Source organism: Nannospalax galili, unplaced genomic scaffold (assembly GCF_000622305.1).
Source record: "Nannospalax galili isolate Female #2095 unplaced genomic scaffold, S.galili_v1.0 scaffold139, whole genome shotgun sequence".
NCBI lineage: Eukaryota > Metazoa > Chordata > Mammalia > Rodentia > Spalacidae > Nannospalax > Nannospalax galili.
Genome location: NW_008345884.1, coordinates 3,127,480 through 3,145,197, shown reverse-complemented (window position 1 = coordinate 3,145,197; position 17,718 = coordinate 3,127,480). Strand labels below are relative to the sequence as shown.

Sequence of the window (17,718 nt, the reverse complement as noted above, 5' to 3'; positions counted from 1 at the left end):
CACACTCCCACTGTCCCGCTCCTCCACACACACACACACACGTGCATGCACACATATGTTTGTGCTAGTGCATGCAAATATCTCTGAACTTGTGTATAGAAGACACAGGTTGACACTGGGTGTCTTCCTCAGTCATCCTCCACCTTACTTTTTTTGAAACAGAAACAGAGACTCTCACTGAACCTAGAACTCACAGATTCATCAAGACTAGCTAGCCAATAAGCCCTAGGGATCTTCCTGTCTCCAACTTCACAGCTTCACTGAAATTATAGGCAGAGGCCGCCACACCCAGATTTTTACATGGGTCTTGGAAAGTCTAACTCCAGTCCTGAGGCTTACTTACATGGCAAGCACTTTACCAACTAAGCCATCTCCCATACCCCCAGACTCCAAACTCAAGTTTCTGAATGAACAGGTCACTCCTGAACTAGACACTCCTGCAAATATCACCTATTAGCTCCATAATAATGTGCTTGTTGGAATTATAAGTGGAAGATTCACAATTACTTTTCTTTTTTTTTTTAGTATTTTATACTTTGCCAGGCAGTTTTCAGAATTCACTTAAATATGGGAAATACTGAGGTAAATGTGGTAGCACATGCTTTTAATCCCAGGACTTGGGAGGCAGAGGCAGGCAGATCTCTGTGAGATCGAGGCCAGCCTGGTCTACATAGCAACTTTCAGGCCAGCTGTGGGTCTCAAAAAACAAACAAACAAACAAACACTACTAAGTCTTTTAACTATCAAATTGTCATCTTTCACATTTTCCAAGATTGCTGCACATAATTCCTCTTACCATCCCATGTACAAAGTGTATACCTGTAATTTTTAATTTTCTTTTGGTAAAAATTGGGTGACTAAACAAGCAGAAAAATGATAAAGCAAAGGCATGTTCGTTCACGGCTTTGCACCCTTATCTCTTTCGGGCCTGTTTGCTTTAGCAGAAAACTAGCTCTTGGGCAGGTGAGCCATTCTGACATTAAAAATAAGATGGTCTGCGTGGTCTAGTATATGGACGTATGTGGACATGTGCAGACAGGCTTCTTCTAGATACCAAGACCAAGCTCTCTGCTTCCCTTAAGTAGGTGCAGCGAGGGCCAGTCAAGGTCTGTGGTTTGAGGCCCTCCTGAGCTTTCAGACAGGGCTCGTGATGGGAGCTCCGAGCATCTGCTAAAGGAGTTCATTTCTCTCACCAGTAATAATAATGGCTAGCACTGGTGGAGGAATTAGCAGGCACTCTTCTAAATGCTCTCTGTGCATTGCCTCATTAGTCTATACTAGAATCCCTGGTGGTAGATACTCTTGCTCTGGTCATTTCCAGTTTATAACTCAGACCTGTTTGGTAGCATGGAAAATAGCACTGGTTATGAAAACTTTAGAATAACTAGTGCATCATTCATAATTTTCTGTATTTGGGAAACATTTCTCTTTACTGCTGTAGTTCAATATTCATCAGTCCATATATACAGGCATCATCCTGCCTGGATGTTCTTCAAGTGGTTCAAATATATAACTCCTGTAGATTCCTGTTGTGTCCAGGTTAACCTTTTGGGAGACAGCCTACAAGAGAATTCTTAGGGAAGAGCCAGGGCATGGGGTGTGGAGGCTGTTTATTTAGTCTTACAGAATTATTTCAGCGCTGAATTCTTATTAAGCAATCGTAGTCATTTATATATAACAGCCACTTGATACGTTACTAAAGTCATTGATCAAAATACCAGCATAGCCATAACATTATAACCAATTTTCCCTTTTCAAGTACTGGTCTCACCAGGCCTGGTGATGCAGGTCTGTAATCCCAGCTTTTGGGGAGGCTGAGGCAGTAGGATTGTGAAGGATTGCCTGGGCTGTAGAGTGAGCTCAAGGCTAGTTTAGGCAACTTAGCAAGAACATCTTTCAAAATAAAAAATACAGCAAGGGCTAGGGATGTAATTTGGTAATAGAGCACTTGCCTAGTATATGTGAGGTGATGGGTTCAAGTCCCGATACTGTGGAAAAGAAAGAAAAAAAGAGTGGTCCCCCATCATTCTGTCTGTGGCACCCATGCCCTCAAGGACGCCATTGCTGAGAACCCCATGTGTACCTTTCTGGCAGTGCAGACCCTCGAAGCCCAGGGGACAGTCACACTCATAACCCTCCTTTCTGGGCCGGCAGCTGCCCCCATGGGCACAGGGGGCCCCCACACAAGGGTGGGCTGCATTCTCCACATTCACGCCAGATGTGAAATCATGCTTCACGTGGATGGTCCAGTCATTCAGGATGATCTTGGGGGAGAGAAACACAAAGAAATTGAAGACTTGGGAAAACCAACTTGTAGTCTCCCAGCATTTTAACACACCAACTTGAGCTATATATAATGAAGGAAGTTGAAAAAGTCTGGAACCTGCTTTGATAGCCCTGCAAGTGAAGGTGAGCTGACAGGATTACCATGGCACCTGGAAGGCGTGGTAGAGAAGGGCCCTCCTCTAATTCTAGAAGCCTGAACATTTGGCCTGGTTGAGAAGGCGGTCTGGGAACTACAAAGTTCAGTTCTACAGACTAGCTGTACTGGGGGCTTTTAAGAAATACCACCATTTGCCAGGTATGGTGGCATACACCTTTAATCCCAGCACTTAGGAGGCAAAAGCAGGTGAATCTTTGTGAATTCAAGGCCAGCCTGGTCTACATAGTGAGTTCCAGATCAGCTGGAGCTAAAAAAAAGAAAGAAAGACCTCTATCAGGGCTGAAGAGATGGCTCAGAGGTTAAAAGCACTGGTTGCTCTTGCTGAGGGCCTGGGTTCGATTCCCAGCTCCCACATGGTGGCTAACAACCATCCATAACTACAGGTCCAGGGGATCTGACACTTTCTTCTGACCTCTGTGGACACTGCATGACACAGGTGCACTTGTATACATGCAGGCAGTATATTTATACACATGAAATAAATAAATAAATAAATAAATAAATAAATAAATAAATACCACTGTCCATGCCCACCCAGACCATGAGAACCACAAAGGGACCCAGTCACTAGTGACTTTAAAATAGTCTTAAGAATCACTTTGTGTTGGTGAGATGGCTCAGCCGGTAAAGGCACATGCCACAAAGCCTAAAGATCCAAGATGGATCCCTGGGGCCCACATAGTAGAAATAGAGAACCAACTCCTGGAAGTTGTCTTCTGACCTCACATACATGCTGTGACATGCACATATACCCCTCTCTCACACACAAAATAAAAACTGATTTTTAAAAATCACTTGGGAGTTTGCAGGAATGACTGAGAGGTGGTGCTGTAAAGCAGAGCAAGGTGAGGACAAGGCCAAGCCCATGGAAACGGAAAGCAAGGGGGGGACCCACTGTTGGGAGCACAGCTGTGGAATCCAGGGGTGTGCTTTCTCCATATCTTTCAGGCTTATACCCATGTGATGTCCACTAAATCACCAGCTGGACCTCACGATTCTCCCACTCACTCCTGTAGTTCTCCTCCTTCCTCAATATTTCTGAATTTCCTCTCTCCACATCCTCTCCAGCACCACTGAAGAAAGGTAAGCAAAGCTCACTTCCCTTTCAGCACCACAATACTAGTACTTCCTGGGGCTGAAAGGTGGCTCTAGGCAAAGTAATGCATTACAGGAATGGGGTACTGGGTGCCCTACCCCACCCCAAAACGAACCCTATGTTTTTAACCCTTGCCTCAGGATGTGCATTACTTTGAGCTTCTGCTGGCTGTACAGAACTCAGAGATACAGAAACATCTCCACCCAACCCCTAGGAAAACCTCCCCTGGCCAGTGGTGTTATAAGAGGTTAGCAATGACACTTCCTACTGTGAATCCACTTCCATTTCCAAAGGCGTGCTTCAGCCTTGGGGAGTTTGGGGAGCACTGGGAGGAAAAGAACGTCTCCTGGTCCTGAATCCATGAAGCTGCTGGGGAAGAACCTGAATTCTCTGATCTCCCCTTTTCATGTTGCAAACGAAACTACAAAACTGAACAGTGCATGCTAGAGACAAGACAAGCACAGCGTTTGTCTTCTGCTGGAAGTGGCACAGCCAGTGCCTTGGTAACAGGGAGGAAGGGCAATACCTGTAGAGGGCAGGAGGGAAGGGCAACCCCTCTAGAGGGCAGGGGGGTGAGGGCAACACTTCTAGAGGGCAGGGGGGAAGGGCAACCCCTCTAGAGGGCAGAAGGAAAGGGCTGTGTGCCCATGAATCAGGGACAAAGCTTTTATCCCACCTCATCCTACCTCATACATGAAAATGTCTGATACAGTGTAATGTGGCCAGTCCCAAGGTATGAACTGAGGTACCACTAACAATATGGGTCAGCAACAAAGAGTATGTCAGAGCAAGTAAATATGGCTGGACTATTTCTGTACCGGAGCTGAGATACAAGGTAAGGACACAGCCCAAGGACCCTTCCCAGGACCATAATGTGAAAATAATGAGAGCATCTTCCTTCAGCGTGCCTCTTTCATCTTTCACTCTCACAGCTTGTCACAGGTCCAACCATGGTCCATACACCATGTTTTGTCACTGAAGGACACAGGATGAAGCTAACCAAGGAGTCAAACTTGATCATTTTTAGTGCTGGCAAATCCTGGCTGAGTCAATCTGCCTATCTGTGGCCAACAGAACATGTCTTTTTAACCAGAGGGATCTTGGATATTCCCAAGAGAAAGAACAAGAGACACACAAGAGACGGGGTCAGCGTCTTTCACTACCCGAGTTATTCTTTAACCTTTTGCCATCCAGAGAAGGCTGTTCAGTCTACAGTCTTAGGAGTTTGGCTACATGATTGAGAAAGAACAACTGCTCATATGTATGGGGGGGGGCGGAGGGCTGGCTGCTATATGGAGCAACCTACAAAGTACTAGAGAGCACACAGTAAGCTGAGGCTTGCTCCCTGCTTCCACCCCTTTTCCCATTATACAAGCATCTGTGGTATCCTGATGTCAGTTACCTCTCCCAATAGCCCCAGAATAGTTGAGGAATTTTTAAGGGGGAAAAAAAAAATCACTTTTACTTCATGGATTCTCTGCTGAATGCCCAGGAATAGGCATTTGGAAAACTATACTGTAAGCATTAAAAAATAAAATAAAATAAAATAAAATAAACAATTTTAGAATGTCCCCCAAACTTCTTTTTTAGATGATTACAGCCCCTAACATTCAGAATGATAAGAAACACAAGGAAGCAAAGCTGTACCTTCTGGATGCTCCCACTGAACGGATGGAGGACACCCGAATTCTTCTTGACATCATCATAATTGGGGACTCCGCCAATAAAAATGTCCGTATTGCACTTAATTTGGGTGAAGCCTCCCTGCCAGGAGATAAAAACAGCAAATCACAGGCTAACTCATAGCCACCTGGCTGCACTTTGCTGGACCTTCACATCGTTTTACCTGGTAACTGAACACATATACCAGGAAGTTTACAGCCTCCTGAAGGCTCAGTTTCATCATCTATAAATAGGATCATAATATCCACCTCCTATATCCACATCCTATGTTGTTACACTGTGTGCAGACTGCGGTATTGTCCACCGGCGTGCCATGCTACTTCAACCATGCCCCACCTTCAGGAAGACTGTCTCCAACAGGACCATGGAGTGAAAGAGCAATGAATCCCTCTGGGAAGAAGCTTTCAGAGCTGGGAAGTATGGATCTTAGTAAGGCTGACACTAGCTATTGATGGCCATGTGGCATGAGAGGGAACTAAACCCTTATTATAAACAGCTGCTATTTTGGAGCCATGAGTGAACAACTTTGGTATGGTCTAACCTATCCTGGTGCCCCCTACTAAGCACTTTGCCTAGAGTTAGATGCACTATGAGCATTCCAGTGTGGCTTTTGCTCTGAGAAAAGGAAGGCATGGGGGTGGGGGTCCTTGTGATCAACTAAATGTAAAGGGCAGAAAAAGTCTTTTATTCTCCTAATTCTTGGGGAACTTTCTGGTGCCCTTCCTGGCCTCTTATGTTGAAGCCTAAGCTCCGATGGGTGAAGTAGGCGCAAGATGTGTGGAACAGTTAATGTCTAAGTTCACCCAGCATGAGCCATAAGCAAAACGTGAGGCTATCATAAGATAGAACCCGGAGATATGCCAAATCTGAGATCACTGGGAATGAACACGCTTTAGGTAACATAAGATGTTATTCTTAGGGCTGGAGAGATGGTTCTGTGGCTAACAGTGCTTGCTGCATAGTCATGAGGACCAGAGTTTAGATCCTAGCACCTATATAATAAGCCAGGTATCCCACAAATGCCTGTAACTCCAGCTCCAAGAGATTTGGAGCTTCTTCTAACCTGTACACATGCACAGGTATGTGCACTGGCATACATAAGAGCACATATACTCACTCACACACACACACAAATACATAAAATAATTATTTTAAAAGATATTACTGTATTTGATTTATGACAAAAAATTCAAATCTTATCACCAACCATTTAACAAACATTATTAGGCACCTATTTATTACACCCCAACATTGTATTAAGTGCTGGACAAGCAATAACAAATGAGAAAGAGCCAGTCCTTGTCCCCCTGAGGATTTATAATGATGGAAAACACAGAAAAGTTCACAGATAGGTGGGATCACTACAGGTGAGGACTGTCCAGGTTCCTATGAACAAAATACTAACAAGCCCAAGGTCTCGGTGTTTTTAGGAGACTCATTTTTGCATGTGGCAAATTCTAGGCTATAGTTTCATGCAAATCTCCCTCACCTCCTCTTAAAAATGTTATTTTTCTTTGGACATGACCTTGGAAATAAAATCATAAAAATAAAATACAGTGGAAATTCTGTGCCCTTGAGTTCATAATAGCACACTACTAACTAATAAGAATAAGTGAAGGACCACGTGTCGGGTACTGCTGTGATTTGCATATGCAATTCTCATAATTCTCACAGATAGCACTTTGAAGTAGGCTCCGTTGATATGAGGATAGCAGTGAGATGAGGAAAACCAGCCTGAGCCACACTGCTGGTTGTGATGAAGTTGGACCTGGAACCTCAAGAGTCTGATTTTGTAGCAGATTCTTGTCAAACATGTTACTTCTACACTGCTGGCTCCAATTCAGCTTAGCTATTGCATTTTATAGATGGTAAGGACAGGGGTGTAGGATGAGGCAGGATGAAGGGAACAGAAAGAAGGCAAGTTCTTTGTTTTTGTTTTTTGAGACAGGCTCTCCTAGTAGCTCCAGCTAGCCTGGAACTCACTGTGTAGACCAGGCTGGCCTTGATCTCATAGAAATCCACCTGCCTCTGCCTCCTAAGTGCTGAGATTTAAAGTATGGGCTGTCATACCCAGCAGAAAGCAAGTTCTTAAAAGTGCTGTGGTTACTAAGTATTCACTTACTCATTCTTCACAACAACTTGGTGATGTCAGTATACTGCTACCTTTTCCATTTATAGTTGCAAAATAGAAAAGTAATTGCCCAGTGGGAAGCTAGAATTTCAACCCACACTAGAAACCATGCACTCAGACGCTACATCATGCTGCTTTAAAAAAATCATTAATTAATTGTGTGTGGGGGTGTGTGTATGCACATGTGTTGCAGAGCATGTGTGAAGGTCAGACGACAGCCTACGGAAGTCAGTTTTCTCCTACCATGTGGGTTCTGGGGATTGAACTCAGGTCATCAGGCTTGGCAGCAAGTGTCTTTACCTATATTGCCAGGCCCTTCATACTGCTTTTCTACCAACATCAGCAGAACACAGTGACCTGGGACATATTAACCATTAAGAGAAAAAAACATGTCCTTACCTCTGCCATTCCCCCTACTACCTTCTGCTTGTCTACCTGTAAGATTCCATTCCTGGCCGTGCGAGACACATGAAGCTCATGCCATTGGCCTAGCCTGAGAGGCTCTTCACTCCTGTCAATGAAAGATGTGAAATTAGCATTCTATGTCCACTTGACTGGGCTAAGGGGTGTATAGTTAATTGGTAAGGCATTATTTCTGGGTATGTCTGTGAGGGAGTTTCTGGGAGATTAGCCTTTGAATTGGGGTACTGACTAAAGAAGACAGCCCTCACCAATGTGGATAGGTATCATTTAGTCTGCTGCGGGCCCAAACTAAACAAAAAGGATAAAAGTGTAGATTTTGTCTTTCTCTGGAGCTGGGACATCCATCTTCTCCTGCCCTTAGAAACTGTGCTCCTGGGTCTTCAGAGATGGGTCAGAACTTACTCCACGAGTCTCTTGGTTCTTAACCCTTTGGATTCACACAGGGACTTATGCTATAGATACTATCCTGTGTGTTTGGACAGAACTATACCACAGATTTTGCAAGGCTTCCAGTTTGTAGATGGGAAACTGTGTGATGCCTCAGTCTCACGATCACATGAGACACTCTCATCAGACAATGTCTTTCTGCATACCTGTCTCTACCTTATTGATTCTGTTTCTCTGGGGAATCTTAACTAATATAGATGGGAAATGAACATTCATCAGGATGTTACAGATAATTTTCATCAGTGTAGCTATGATGAAGTTGATACCAACCTTAAGTACCACCTGTATTTGTTACTTTACAGGTTGCTATGACCATACACTTGACAAGAAGCAATGTTAAGAGAAGAAAGGTTTATTTGGGCTTACTGTTTAAGAGGGGATATAAAATCCTGGTATAAATGGGAAAGATGATCTCCAGGCTCCACCCCTTACTGAGGAGCTACTGGCAGTGGATAGTTGCTGGGGAAGGAGGAATCATTTTTTTTTGGAAGTATGGCCACTGGTATGTTCCCATGCTCCAGTGGATAGCCCCATACCCATGCACTTTTGGACAGCACTCACTGGACTTAGTGAGAAAAAAAAAAGAACATGAGGTTGGAGGGGGGAATATTGGGGGATATGGGAAAGTTGGAGGGGGAAATGGGAGGCAGATAGCATCATATTTCATTATATATGTAATTCTCAAAAATAAAGAAAAAAATTTTAAAAGAAGGGATATAATTTATCATGGGAGGGACAACATAACAACAGGAGACAACTGTTCACATTGTGCCCACAGTTAGGAAGCAGAGAGAGGACAGGAAGTGGGACTGGGCTGTACATCCCCAGAGCTCACCCTAATGACCCACTTCCTTTAGCAAAGCTCCACCTCTGAAAGGTTCCAAAATCTTGTGAAAACATGAGCCTATGGGAGACATTTCACATTAAACCACAGTAGCTCCTTAACAATTCCTGCTTAGTAGCAATAGCAGTGCTAACTGACATCCCTTCACCTTTCGTGGTAGAGTATTCCATTTGTCATTTTAGTCATTCCTTATAAAAATGAAGACTTAGTGATACTGGTTTTCTAGCTGAGGAGTGACATGAGGCTAAAACAGGATGATAATTGGGCACAAGCTTTGAAGAAAAGAAACAAAACTGGTATGGGTTATGGGGCCAATAGCAGATTCCTTGGTACACTGGTACCTGCAACATCCTTGCATTAAAAATAAAGGTAGAGCCGGGTATGGTGGCACATGCCTTTAATCCCAGGACTCTGGGAACAGATGCAGGAGGATCTCTGTGAGATCAAGGACAGCCTGGTCTACATAGTTACTTCGAGGCCAGTGGGGGCTATAGGGAGACCCTGTTTAAGAAACAAAAGCACAAAAAGCTTAATCCAGGAAAGAAATGGGACCTTTGAGAGGTGATTAATTAGGACATGTGGTCTGTGCTTCAAGAGTGGATTAGTGCAATCACACGGGAGTGGGTTTTTAATAAAGGGCTAGATTTCATTCCCTTCCTTCCCACACGCTCATGCAGACTTGGTCTCTTATTCTTCTACCTTCTCCATGGGTTGACACAACAAGAAGGCCACTGCCAGGATATGGGCCACTTAACCTCGGACTTCTCACAGACTCCAGGAATGTGAAAAATGCATTTCTGCTCTTCATAAATTGCCAGGTTAGCACAGAAAGGACCGAGACAAGGGCAAACAGATTCCCTGTTCTCCAACAGTTTGAAAAGAATTAAAATGATCTTACAAGGTCAGTGATGAAGTCAAGGTGGAAACACTTGAAGCTTAAATGATATTTGCTGGAGTTTTACATGTTACTTTTTATAGTAAGGTGTGTGGAGCGAATTTAGTTATTGCATTGCTATTTATAACAATGTCTAGTTCCTGGCCTTCACTGAATCTCCCAATTACTTTTTGGTCCTATATTATCTTAAAAAACCATGAGGAATACCAATGACACAATTATTAAAGGGTCACTACCCCTTCATTTGATTCCTTTGCTCAGGAAAATGCTTTTGTGATTTGTCCTTAGCAATTAGAATTTAATCACCTCAGCTAAATCAATATGCAATAAAGAAACAAGCAGCCCTTTTAAGTGGTCTATTTCCATAATGATTAACAGCACACTTGTCATGTTTCTGTCCTGCAGAGGTCACTGGCTGTCAATCCAATACCTTCTGCACAGTTATATTGATCACAGCCATCAAGAGGTCAATGAAATTGTCTTGATTTTTGAATCAAGTTCATAATTATTTTGACCACATTACCTTTTTCTTAAAATTAAAATGATTTGGCCAATTCTACAACTTCTCACAGTTGAAGCTTTCACTGAATTTTCTTAATTAGGTGGGAAGTTTTTGAAATAGTTTTCAAACTAAGCAACTTCCAAAGAGGCTTATTCAAAACACCAACAGTGATTCCTGCTGTCAGGTTCATGGGCCCTAGGTGGGATGGGTGCAGACGGTGGGTCGATGCTCCTTGGAAACCGTCGTCTTATTTCCACTCAAGATTCAAGAATTCAGAATTTTTTTTTTCTAATAATCTTCCCTAACAGGTAGGAAAATAACTTACACTATAAAAAATTAGAATGCCTCTCACTGAAAATAGGCCTAGACTTATGAAAAAGAAACGTTAGATGTCTCAAAGTCTGTCTGTCAGTGTTCCCATGGTGGGAGCTGCCACTGCAGAGAGGCAGGTAGGGAAAGCGAGCATCTGGAAGGAGTGGGAGATGCTCTTGCTGGTCACCCTTACCCAAAAGAAGGGATTCTAAGTGCAAGGTGATCCTCAAGGTGTCTTCCTTTCTAAACTTGATGTATAGTGCTAAGTGAATTACTTAGGCTGTTTTGCATAATCATATGTAAATTGAATCAATTAAATACTTACCTAAGTTGTCTTGAGATATAGGATATTTTGCATAATCAAAGGGACAAAAATGTTTGTCCATTCCCCAGGGTAGGCGGTGTCACTGATGTCTATGAACTCAGCCACAAGGACAAAAACAAACTATCTTATTTAGGGACAGTTGAAATTTAAATGAAGACAGCATTTCCCATCAGCCATGAAAAATGGTCAGCAGTTTAGGGCAATGCATGGTGGTAGCATCTCACCCACACATGCCTTCTGAAAATGATAGGCTAACAATATGAGGTGATCTAGTACAGCTGCAGTTTCCTTTAAAACAACAATAGATTGGAAGTCTGTCACAGGGCACTATTAAGCAAAGTATCCCAGTGAGTTTCAAAAGAAGAATTAGACAAACATAGCAAGGTGAATTCTGTATTAGATTAGAGGCCCTCAGGTATGAGGGTTAAAACTATCTTAAGAGAAGCACAATACGAGATAATGCTGTCAAATTTGCCATCTAAATACTTATATTTATACTCATAGACCTAGGTGGCTCTCAACCTTGGTCAGAGAAACTTCTTTCTTCAGTGGGTAGCAAATGATGGAGAGATGCATAACTAGTCAAAGCTCCAAGAATAAGAGACTGAGTGCTCAGCCCTAAATGGGATACCTATATCACACACACACACACACACACACACACACACACACACACTCACAAAGGCTCAGAGAACATGGAAGAAGAAAAGGTGGAAAGAACGTAAGAGCAATGGGGAGGAGTGCTGTGAAATACTGTCTTCGGGGCATGACATGGCTGTCACTATCATGAACCAGCAGCAGCTGTGGTTATCTGCACTAGATTAAGCAAGCCAAAATTCTGACATAGCTGAGGTAGATGACCTCCAGGTCCCACCCCTTACTAAGGAGCTACTAACAGTCAATAGCTGCTGGGGCAGGGAGAATATTCTTTTTGGAGAGTGTGGCCACTGGTAGGACTTCTATGCTCCAGTGGATGGCCCCATACCCACGCACATATGGGCAGGACTAACTGGACTTAGTGGGTTATCAAAAAAAAAAACAAACAAACCCACGAGGTTTGTTTAGGAGGAGGACATGTTGGGGAGAAGGACATCGGAGGAGCTGAAGGCGAGAACTGGTGAACTGATATGTCATATTTCATTGCATACCTGTATGAAATTTTCTTAAGAATAAGAAAATTTTAGATATAATTTATATACATATGATAGAAATAGCAATGGTTTCTTTAAAGAGGGAGACATAAAAAAACAAAAATTTTACACCTACCAAGCAAGGCTCCAAGGGCCCCAAAATGACACTGGGTTGCTGTATAGGAACAATTGAGCTGTGAAGCAAGACATTTAACAGTGCAGACTAGATAACAAGAGGAAAGTTTTGGGCACTCAAACCAGTTGTGCAGGGATGAGCTACATGCCTCCATAGCCATGCTACCAAAAGCACTCATCCCACATCATGTTGGCGTCTGTGGGGCAGTCACTGCCAGGTTCCCTTATAGGAGAAGAGTGCATAGATATTTGCCAAAGCATGAGTTACCATCAAAGAAATAAAGAGGAAAGTTAAAATTTGAAGAGAGGTCACCAAGGGCATTTCTGTTCACTAAATATTTGTTCATATTTTTGTGTGCTTGTGTGAGGTGTGTGTGCACATATTCAGGTGTGTGTACATGTGCATGTGGACACTTATACATGTGTACATGGAGGCCAGGGGTTGACATCAGGTTTTCTTCACCTTATTTTATTTTATTATTTCACTTTATTTTATGTCTTTTTGAGGGTCTCCCTGTAGCTCAACCTGGCCTGGAACCTGCTATGTAGACCAGGCTGGCCTTGATCTCACAGAGATCTGCAACTACCTCTGTTGGGACTAATGGTGTGCAACACCACACCTTGCTGTATCTTATTTGAGACAAGGTCTCATTGAACCTGGAGCTCACTGATTTGGCTGAACTGGCTAACCAGTGAACTCTGGGGATTCACCTCTTTCTACCCCCCAGTGCTGGTGTTTCAAATGCATGCTGCTGCACCTGGACTTTTACATGGGTGCTTGGGATCTGAACTCTGATCCTCATGCTTACACTGTAAGCATTTTGCTGACCAAGCTATCTCTCCAGCCCCTGGTAATTCTTTTTTATAGTCAACATTTACTTGTGATGGTCTATGTAAAGTAAGGGTTGGTTACACTTCCCCCAGTGGCTGCTGATGTCATTGCATCAGCAATGGGGCAAATGGAGACAGGTTTCCCCCTGGAAGCAAGTTCACTTTACAGTAAGTACATAATCTGAAACTAGGAATGGGAATTGCTATGGGGGGGAAGGGGCAAGGGAGAAAGAGACAGAGACAGAGACAGAGAATATGAATATTGACTATCTACAGGTGGCCTGCTATCTGCAGGATAGGCTTCCACAGAAAGATGCGTGGTAGCAATTTGGTATTTTTTCACAGTGTGGCTTTGAAGGGGAGAAAGTTGCAGAAGGTCTTAGCTCTCACCTGAGAACTCCAGTCCCAGAGCCACAGTCAAAGCGGAACTCCACGTGGCCCCCTGCCATGTTGATGGATAGGAAGTCCTTGCTGCCTGTGTCAAAGCTGTACAGGAGGACACCATCCCCTGAGTCTGGCCGGAATGTGATCTCAAACTCAGTGAAGGAAAGGTAATGCTGGGGTTCCAGGGGCCAGGGTGTGGTAGCGTAGGACCACAGTGACTCTCTGAACTGAGGGATGGTCAAGATGAATGCTGAAGAGACAAGCAGAATGTTAGAGAGTCCTGTGTGGCTGGGACCAGCCAGTGGCCTGCATGGTACCGTGCTCTTGTCCTCCAGAGTAGAGACCCAATTACATGTCCCAGCTTCCCTGTGGGTAATAGAAAAGAATGGCTGACTTCTGCCAGTGGAGTGTGGGTGGGGTATTATATGGTACCCCAGGTCTGGCCCCTAAAACTTCCCTCCCCTTTCCACTGCTTTTTCTTCCTGAAATACTGGTGGGATACAAGACTCAGAGGAGGATTCTAAGGTGGTAGAGACTTTGCTTCCTGAGTGACTATGTGGAACAAACCTGCAGTGATTTGTCATGTGAGCAAGAATTAACCCCAATGATGTAAGGCTACCAAAACCCAAAATGGCCCTAGCCAGTCTTGGCTCACTTGTACTCATCCAGGGATATGGGATTTGAGATTATATTGAAAAATGTTTTCCCCTGCCTGGTATCTTAAGTTCAAACCTAACCATTCATGAATTAATTTGACTACTTTTGTAATCTTAGAGCTAATTTTATTTGTTTTTAATTTTTTAATTTTGGAAAAATTAAAGCACATTCAAGACTATTTTTTTTTTCCAAAATCTTCAAAATTTTCAGTTACTATTTGTGGGAGACAGGCTTGAACCTAGGGTGAAAGTCTTATTGACAGCCATACAGCAGGCCTGAGGCAACGGGCCCGACTGCTGGACCCACAAGGAATGCCTTGTGACATTTTGTTCCCATTGGCAGATCATGAGACTGATGCCTAGAGCTCGCCACTCCCTAATCACCACCCTTGGATACCACACCTTTAAACTACTTGCTGTGCTGTGCACCACCCTTGGATACCTCACCTTTAAACTACTTGCTGTGCTGTGATTGGGCCACTACCCCTACATAAGCTTGTGCCTTCCTGCAATAAACCAGATCTGCGTCACTGAACCTGGTCTCCTGTGTCTGAATGCAGCTCTGCTGACACAGTCTCCTCATGAGCTCTGGGGTCCAGACCAGACGACTGATCAGGGGAACTAAGAGAGCAGGAGAGTGGCCATAGCCGGTGGAGAGCAGCCACAGCCGACAACCACAACTATTTGTGAATGTTGGTATGTACATATTGATGTTTATGTATACATGTGTGTTACATGTATATACAAATGTGTGCACAAATATATGTGCATATATGCATGCATATTTATATAATATAAATAATATCAATGGGTGAGATAATCAGAACAGTACAAAGAAGTAAAAAAAAGAATACTTTTTTTTAATCATATAACACTGGTAATTTGTGTGTATATTTTTCCAATATTTTCTTGGAAACTGTCAAATATTATAAAGAGCATAAGATTCTAATACTCTGAAGTCAGACTGGTATAAACCACTCCAATACACGCTTTCCAAGGCTCCTGGGGGCCAGAGGAGCTGACCTATGCTTGGTTTCTTAAAAGGAATGTATCAGTGGCTCATTTAAAACTTTGGTACTCTAGGGCCAGACATGGTGGTACATGCCTTTAATTCCAGCACTCAGGAGGTATAGACAGGTGGATCTCTATGAGTTCAAGGTCAGCCTGGTCTACACAGTGACTTCCAGGCCATCTGGAGCTACAGGGAGACCCTGTCTCAAAAAAAAAAAAAAAAATCCAGAAAAACAAAACAGAATAAAACAAAAAAACTTTGGTACTCTGAGATAGTCCCATCCAGCAAAGCAACTTGGGATCCCTTAAGAACAAATAGGTCCACCTGAATGAACACATATCCAGGGCCCACTGCCAACTTCCTTCTTTCTTACCTTCTTCACAGTGTCGACCTTTGAACCCAAGGGGACAGAGGCAAATGTAGGAGTCTGCTTTGATGGCTGCACAGCTGCCACCATTGACGCAGGAAGCCTCATCACAGATCCCACTGCTGCACTCCCCTGAACAGAGTGGAGATAACAAAGCCAAGTCACCAGGTACCCACTCAGAAGCATGAAGCTGACCCCACAATCAGGGCTCTCATTCCTGTTGGTCTACCCTTGCATGACGGCAAGCCAGCTTTCAGGAGAAAGGATCCTGGACTTTACTTTCAGCTCATGTTGGCTCATTCTTAGGAAGAGCCAGAGACTTTTTCAAACATGATGGACACAATAAATCAAAGGACAAACTGTTAAGCAATTTTCTGAACACTGATGGGAATGATGGAACTGTTCCTGTTTAAACCATCTCTCTATTGTTCCTGAAAGAGGGAATGTCAACCCCTCCTCTATGAACAGTGTTTATGCTAAAAGCATTCTAGTATGTGTGACCCCAATCCACTTAAGTGTGGATGCTTCATTGGTTCAAAGCTCAGGCAAGCGTAAAAAGATTGGAGCAGTCCCTAAGCTCCTTAATTCTCCAGACCTGTAGCTCATTCACTGAGACAAGGAGAGGGGAAGTGCTATTGTGTCTTTGCACACTCTCCAAAAGCCATTTTTAATTTGCAGTTAGTCTTAGGAGAAACAGGAAGGTGCTTCACAGTGTAAAGAGCTAACAGATTCAACTTCATGTCACATAGTGTGTGTGTGTGTGTGTGTGTGTGTGTGTGTGTGTGTGTCTTTTTATCAACCAAATCAAACCACCCCTGGAAAACCAATTTTGTCATTTTTCAAGATCATCAGATGATGTAATATAGAACTGACTTGTTCTAGACTGCCTTTAATTGGCTTCTCTGGTCATAGTCTGACCCAAACTACTCGGTGAGCACAAAACACTTTTTCCAGGGATAACGGTAAAGGAGGAGTGTAATGACATAGGCCTGAGATATGAAGAGTCTGTTTGCACTCTCCCCCAATGACATGCCACACCTGCCTGAGTTGACAGTCAACCTCCAGAGATGAACCACCCTCCTTGGCCTGACTGTGTCACCCTAGTAGGGTCAGTTTCATATTTTCCTGACCAGTACCTGTCCATAAAGACTCTGTGGAGGGGGTGAATAGGGCTGAGTGCTCAGTGTTCACAGGGAGCAAGAAGACCAGCTGGTAAACCACCCTGGTGGGTGGGTCTCTGAGAATCCCAGTCAGTAGCCACCAGTTCAAGTAGAAGTGGTCCCCTATCAGCCACGGCTCTGAGAACATGGCCCCCAGCACTCAGTGTCCAGAGATACCAGCTCTAATCGAGTCCGACTCTCAGGAAAAGTAAAGTCCATGAGTTCTTTGGGACACGTGTGCATGGAAGTACCTTCCAAATCTTCTGCACTGTAAGTTTTTTAAGAGGAGGGAGTGGAAGAAGGTCACGAATTCCTAGGAATTCCTTGAGAGCAGCAGTGGTCTATGGGACACAGGTGGCAAAGTCCCTGATGAGGGTCAGGGAGGGAGAGGGGAAAAAAGTCCTATGGGGAGGTGAAAAAGGACCAAACAGGGTGACAGTAGCAGGAACAAAGATTAAAGATTCTGAGGAAGCAGAGAGACAGAAAGAGAAAAGAATGGGTTCACTCTGGAGACCGAGAAGATAAGACATGGAATGATTTTACCTGAAGACGGGGAAGAAGCGCGGGGCGGGGGCAGGGGGTGTGTGTGTGGAGGGGGCAGAGGAGGCGTTCCCTCTGGGGCCACTTAAGTATAAGGAGATTATGGAAATGTCAATTGCTGGAGTAAGACCTTGAGAGAGAGAGGAAAGACATTCCTTCCCTGAGTTCCTGAAGTCCTGGATGGCAGGCTTATGGCCAGCATGGCATCCATAGGTAGGAGGGGACAGGAGCTGAAACAGGGAGTTTGCGAACACCAGCTGGTTTTCAGTTGTTCCCTAAATACCTCTGGCTATCGATGAAGGCTTTTTAAAAAAACACAAACCCCTCCTAGCCTGCACTACTATCCTCAGGCCTCTTGGGGTAAGTCTATAGCGCAGCTCTCTGCGCCGGGACTCGCTAAGC

At 43.9% G+C, this 17,718-nt stretch overlaps 1 protein-coding gene across 2 annotated transcripts in view; it reads right to left on the bottom strand.

Moving 5' to 3' along the window:
• Egflam (EGF like, fibronectin type III and laminin G domains) overlaps window positions 1-17,718 on the bottom strand; it is a 219,008-nt gene that overhangs the window by 23,037 nt on the left and 178,253 nt on the right. Inside the window, exons 13-18 of one of the 2 annotated variants that reach the window (XM_029567804.1) lie at window positions 15,623-15,748; window positions 13,588-13,831; window positions 7,753-7,864; window positions 5,187-5,303; window positions 2,084-2,264; window positions 1,953-1,988 (exon numbers count right to left, since the gene is read on the bottom strand). In XM_029567804.1, the coding sequence (XP_029423664.1) occupies window positions 1,953-1,988; window positions 2,084-2,264; window positions 5,187-5,303; window positions 7,753-7,864; window positions 13,588-13,831; window positions 15,623-15,748 (816 nt within the window). The remainder of the gene's footprint in view (window positions 1-1,952; window positions 1,989-2,083; window positions 2,265-5,186; window positions 5,304-7,752; window positions 7,865-13,587; window positions 13,832-15,622; window positions 15,749-17,718) is intronic. The other variant, XM_017800331.2, reaches the window with a different exon arrangement.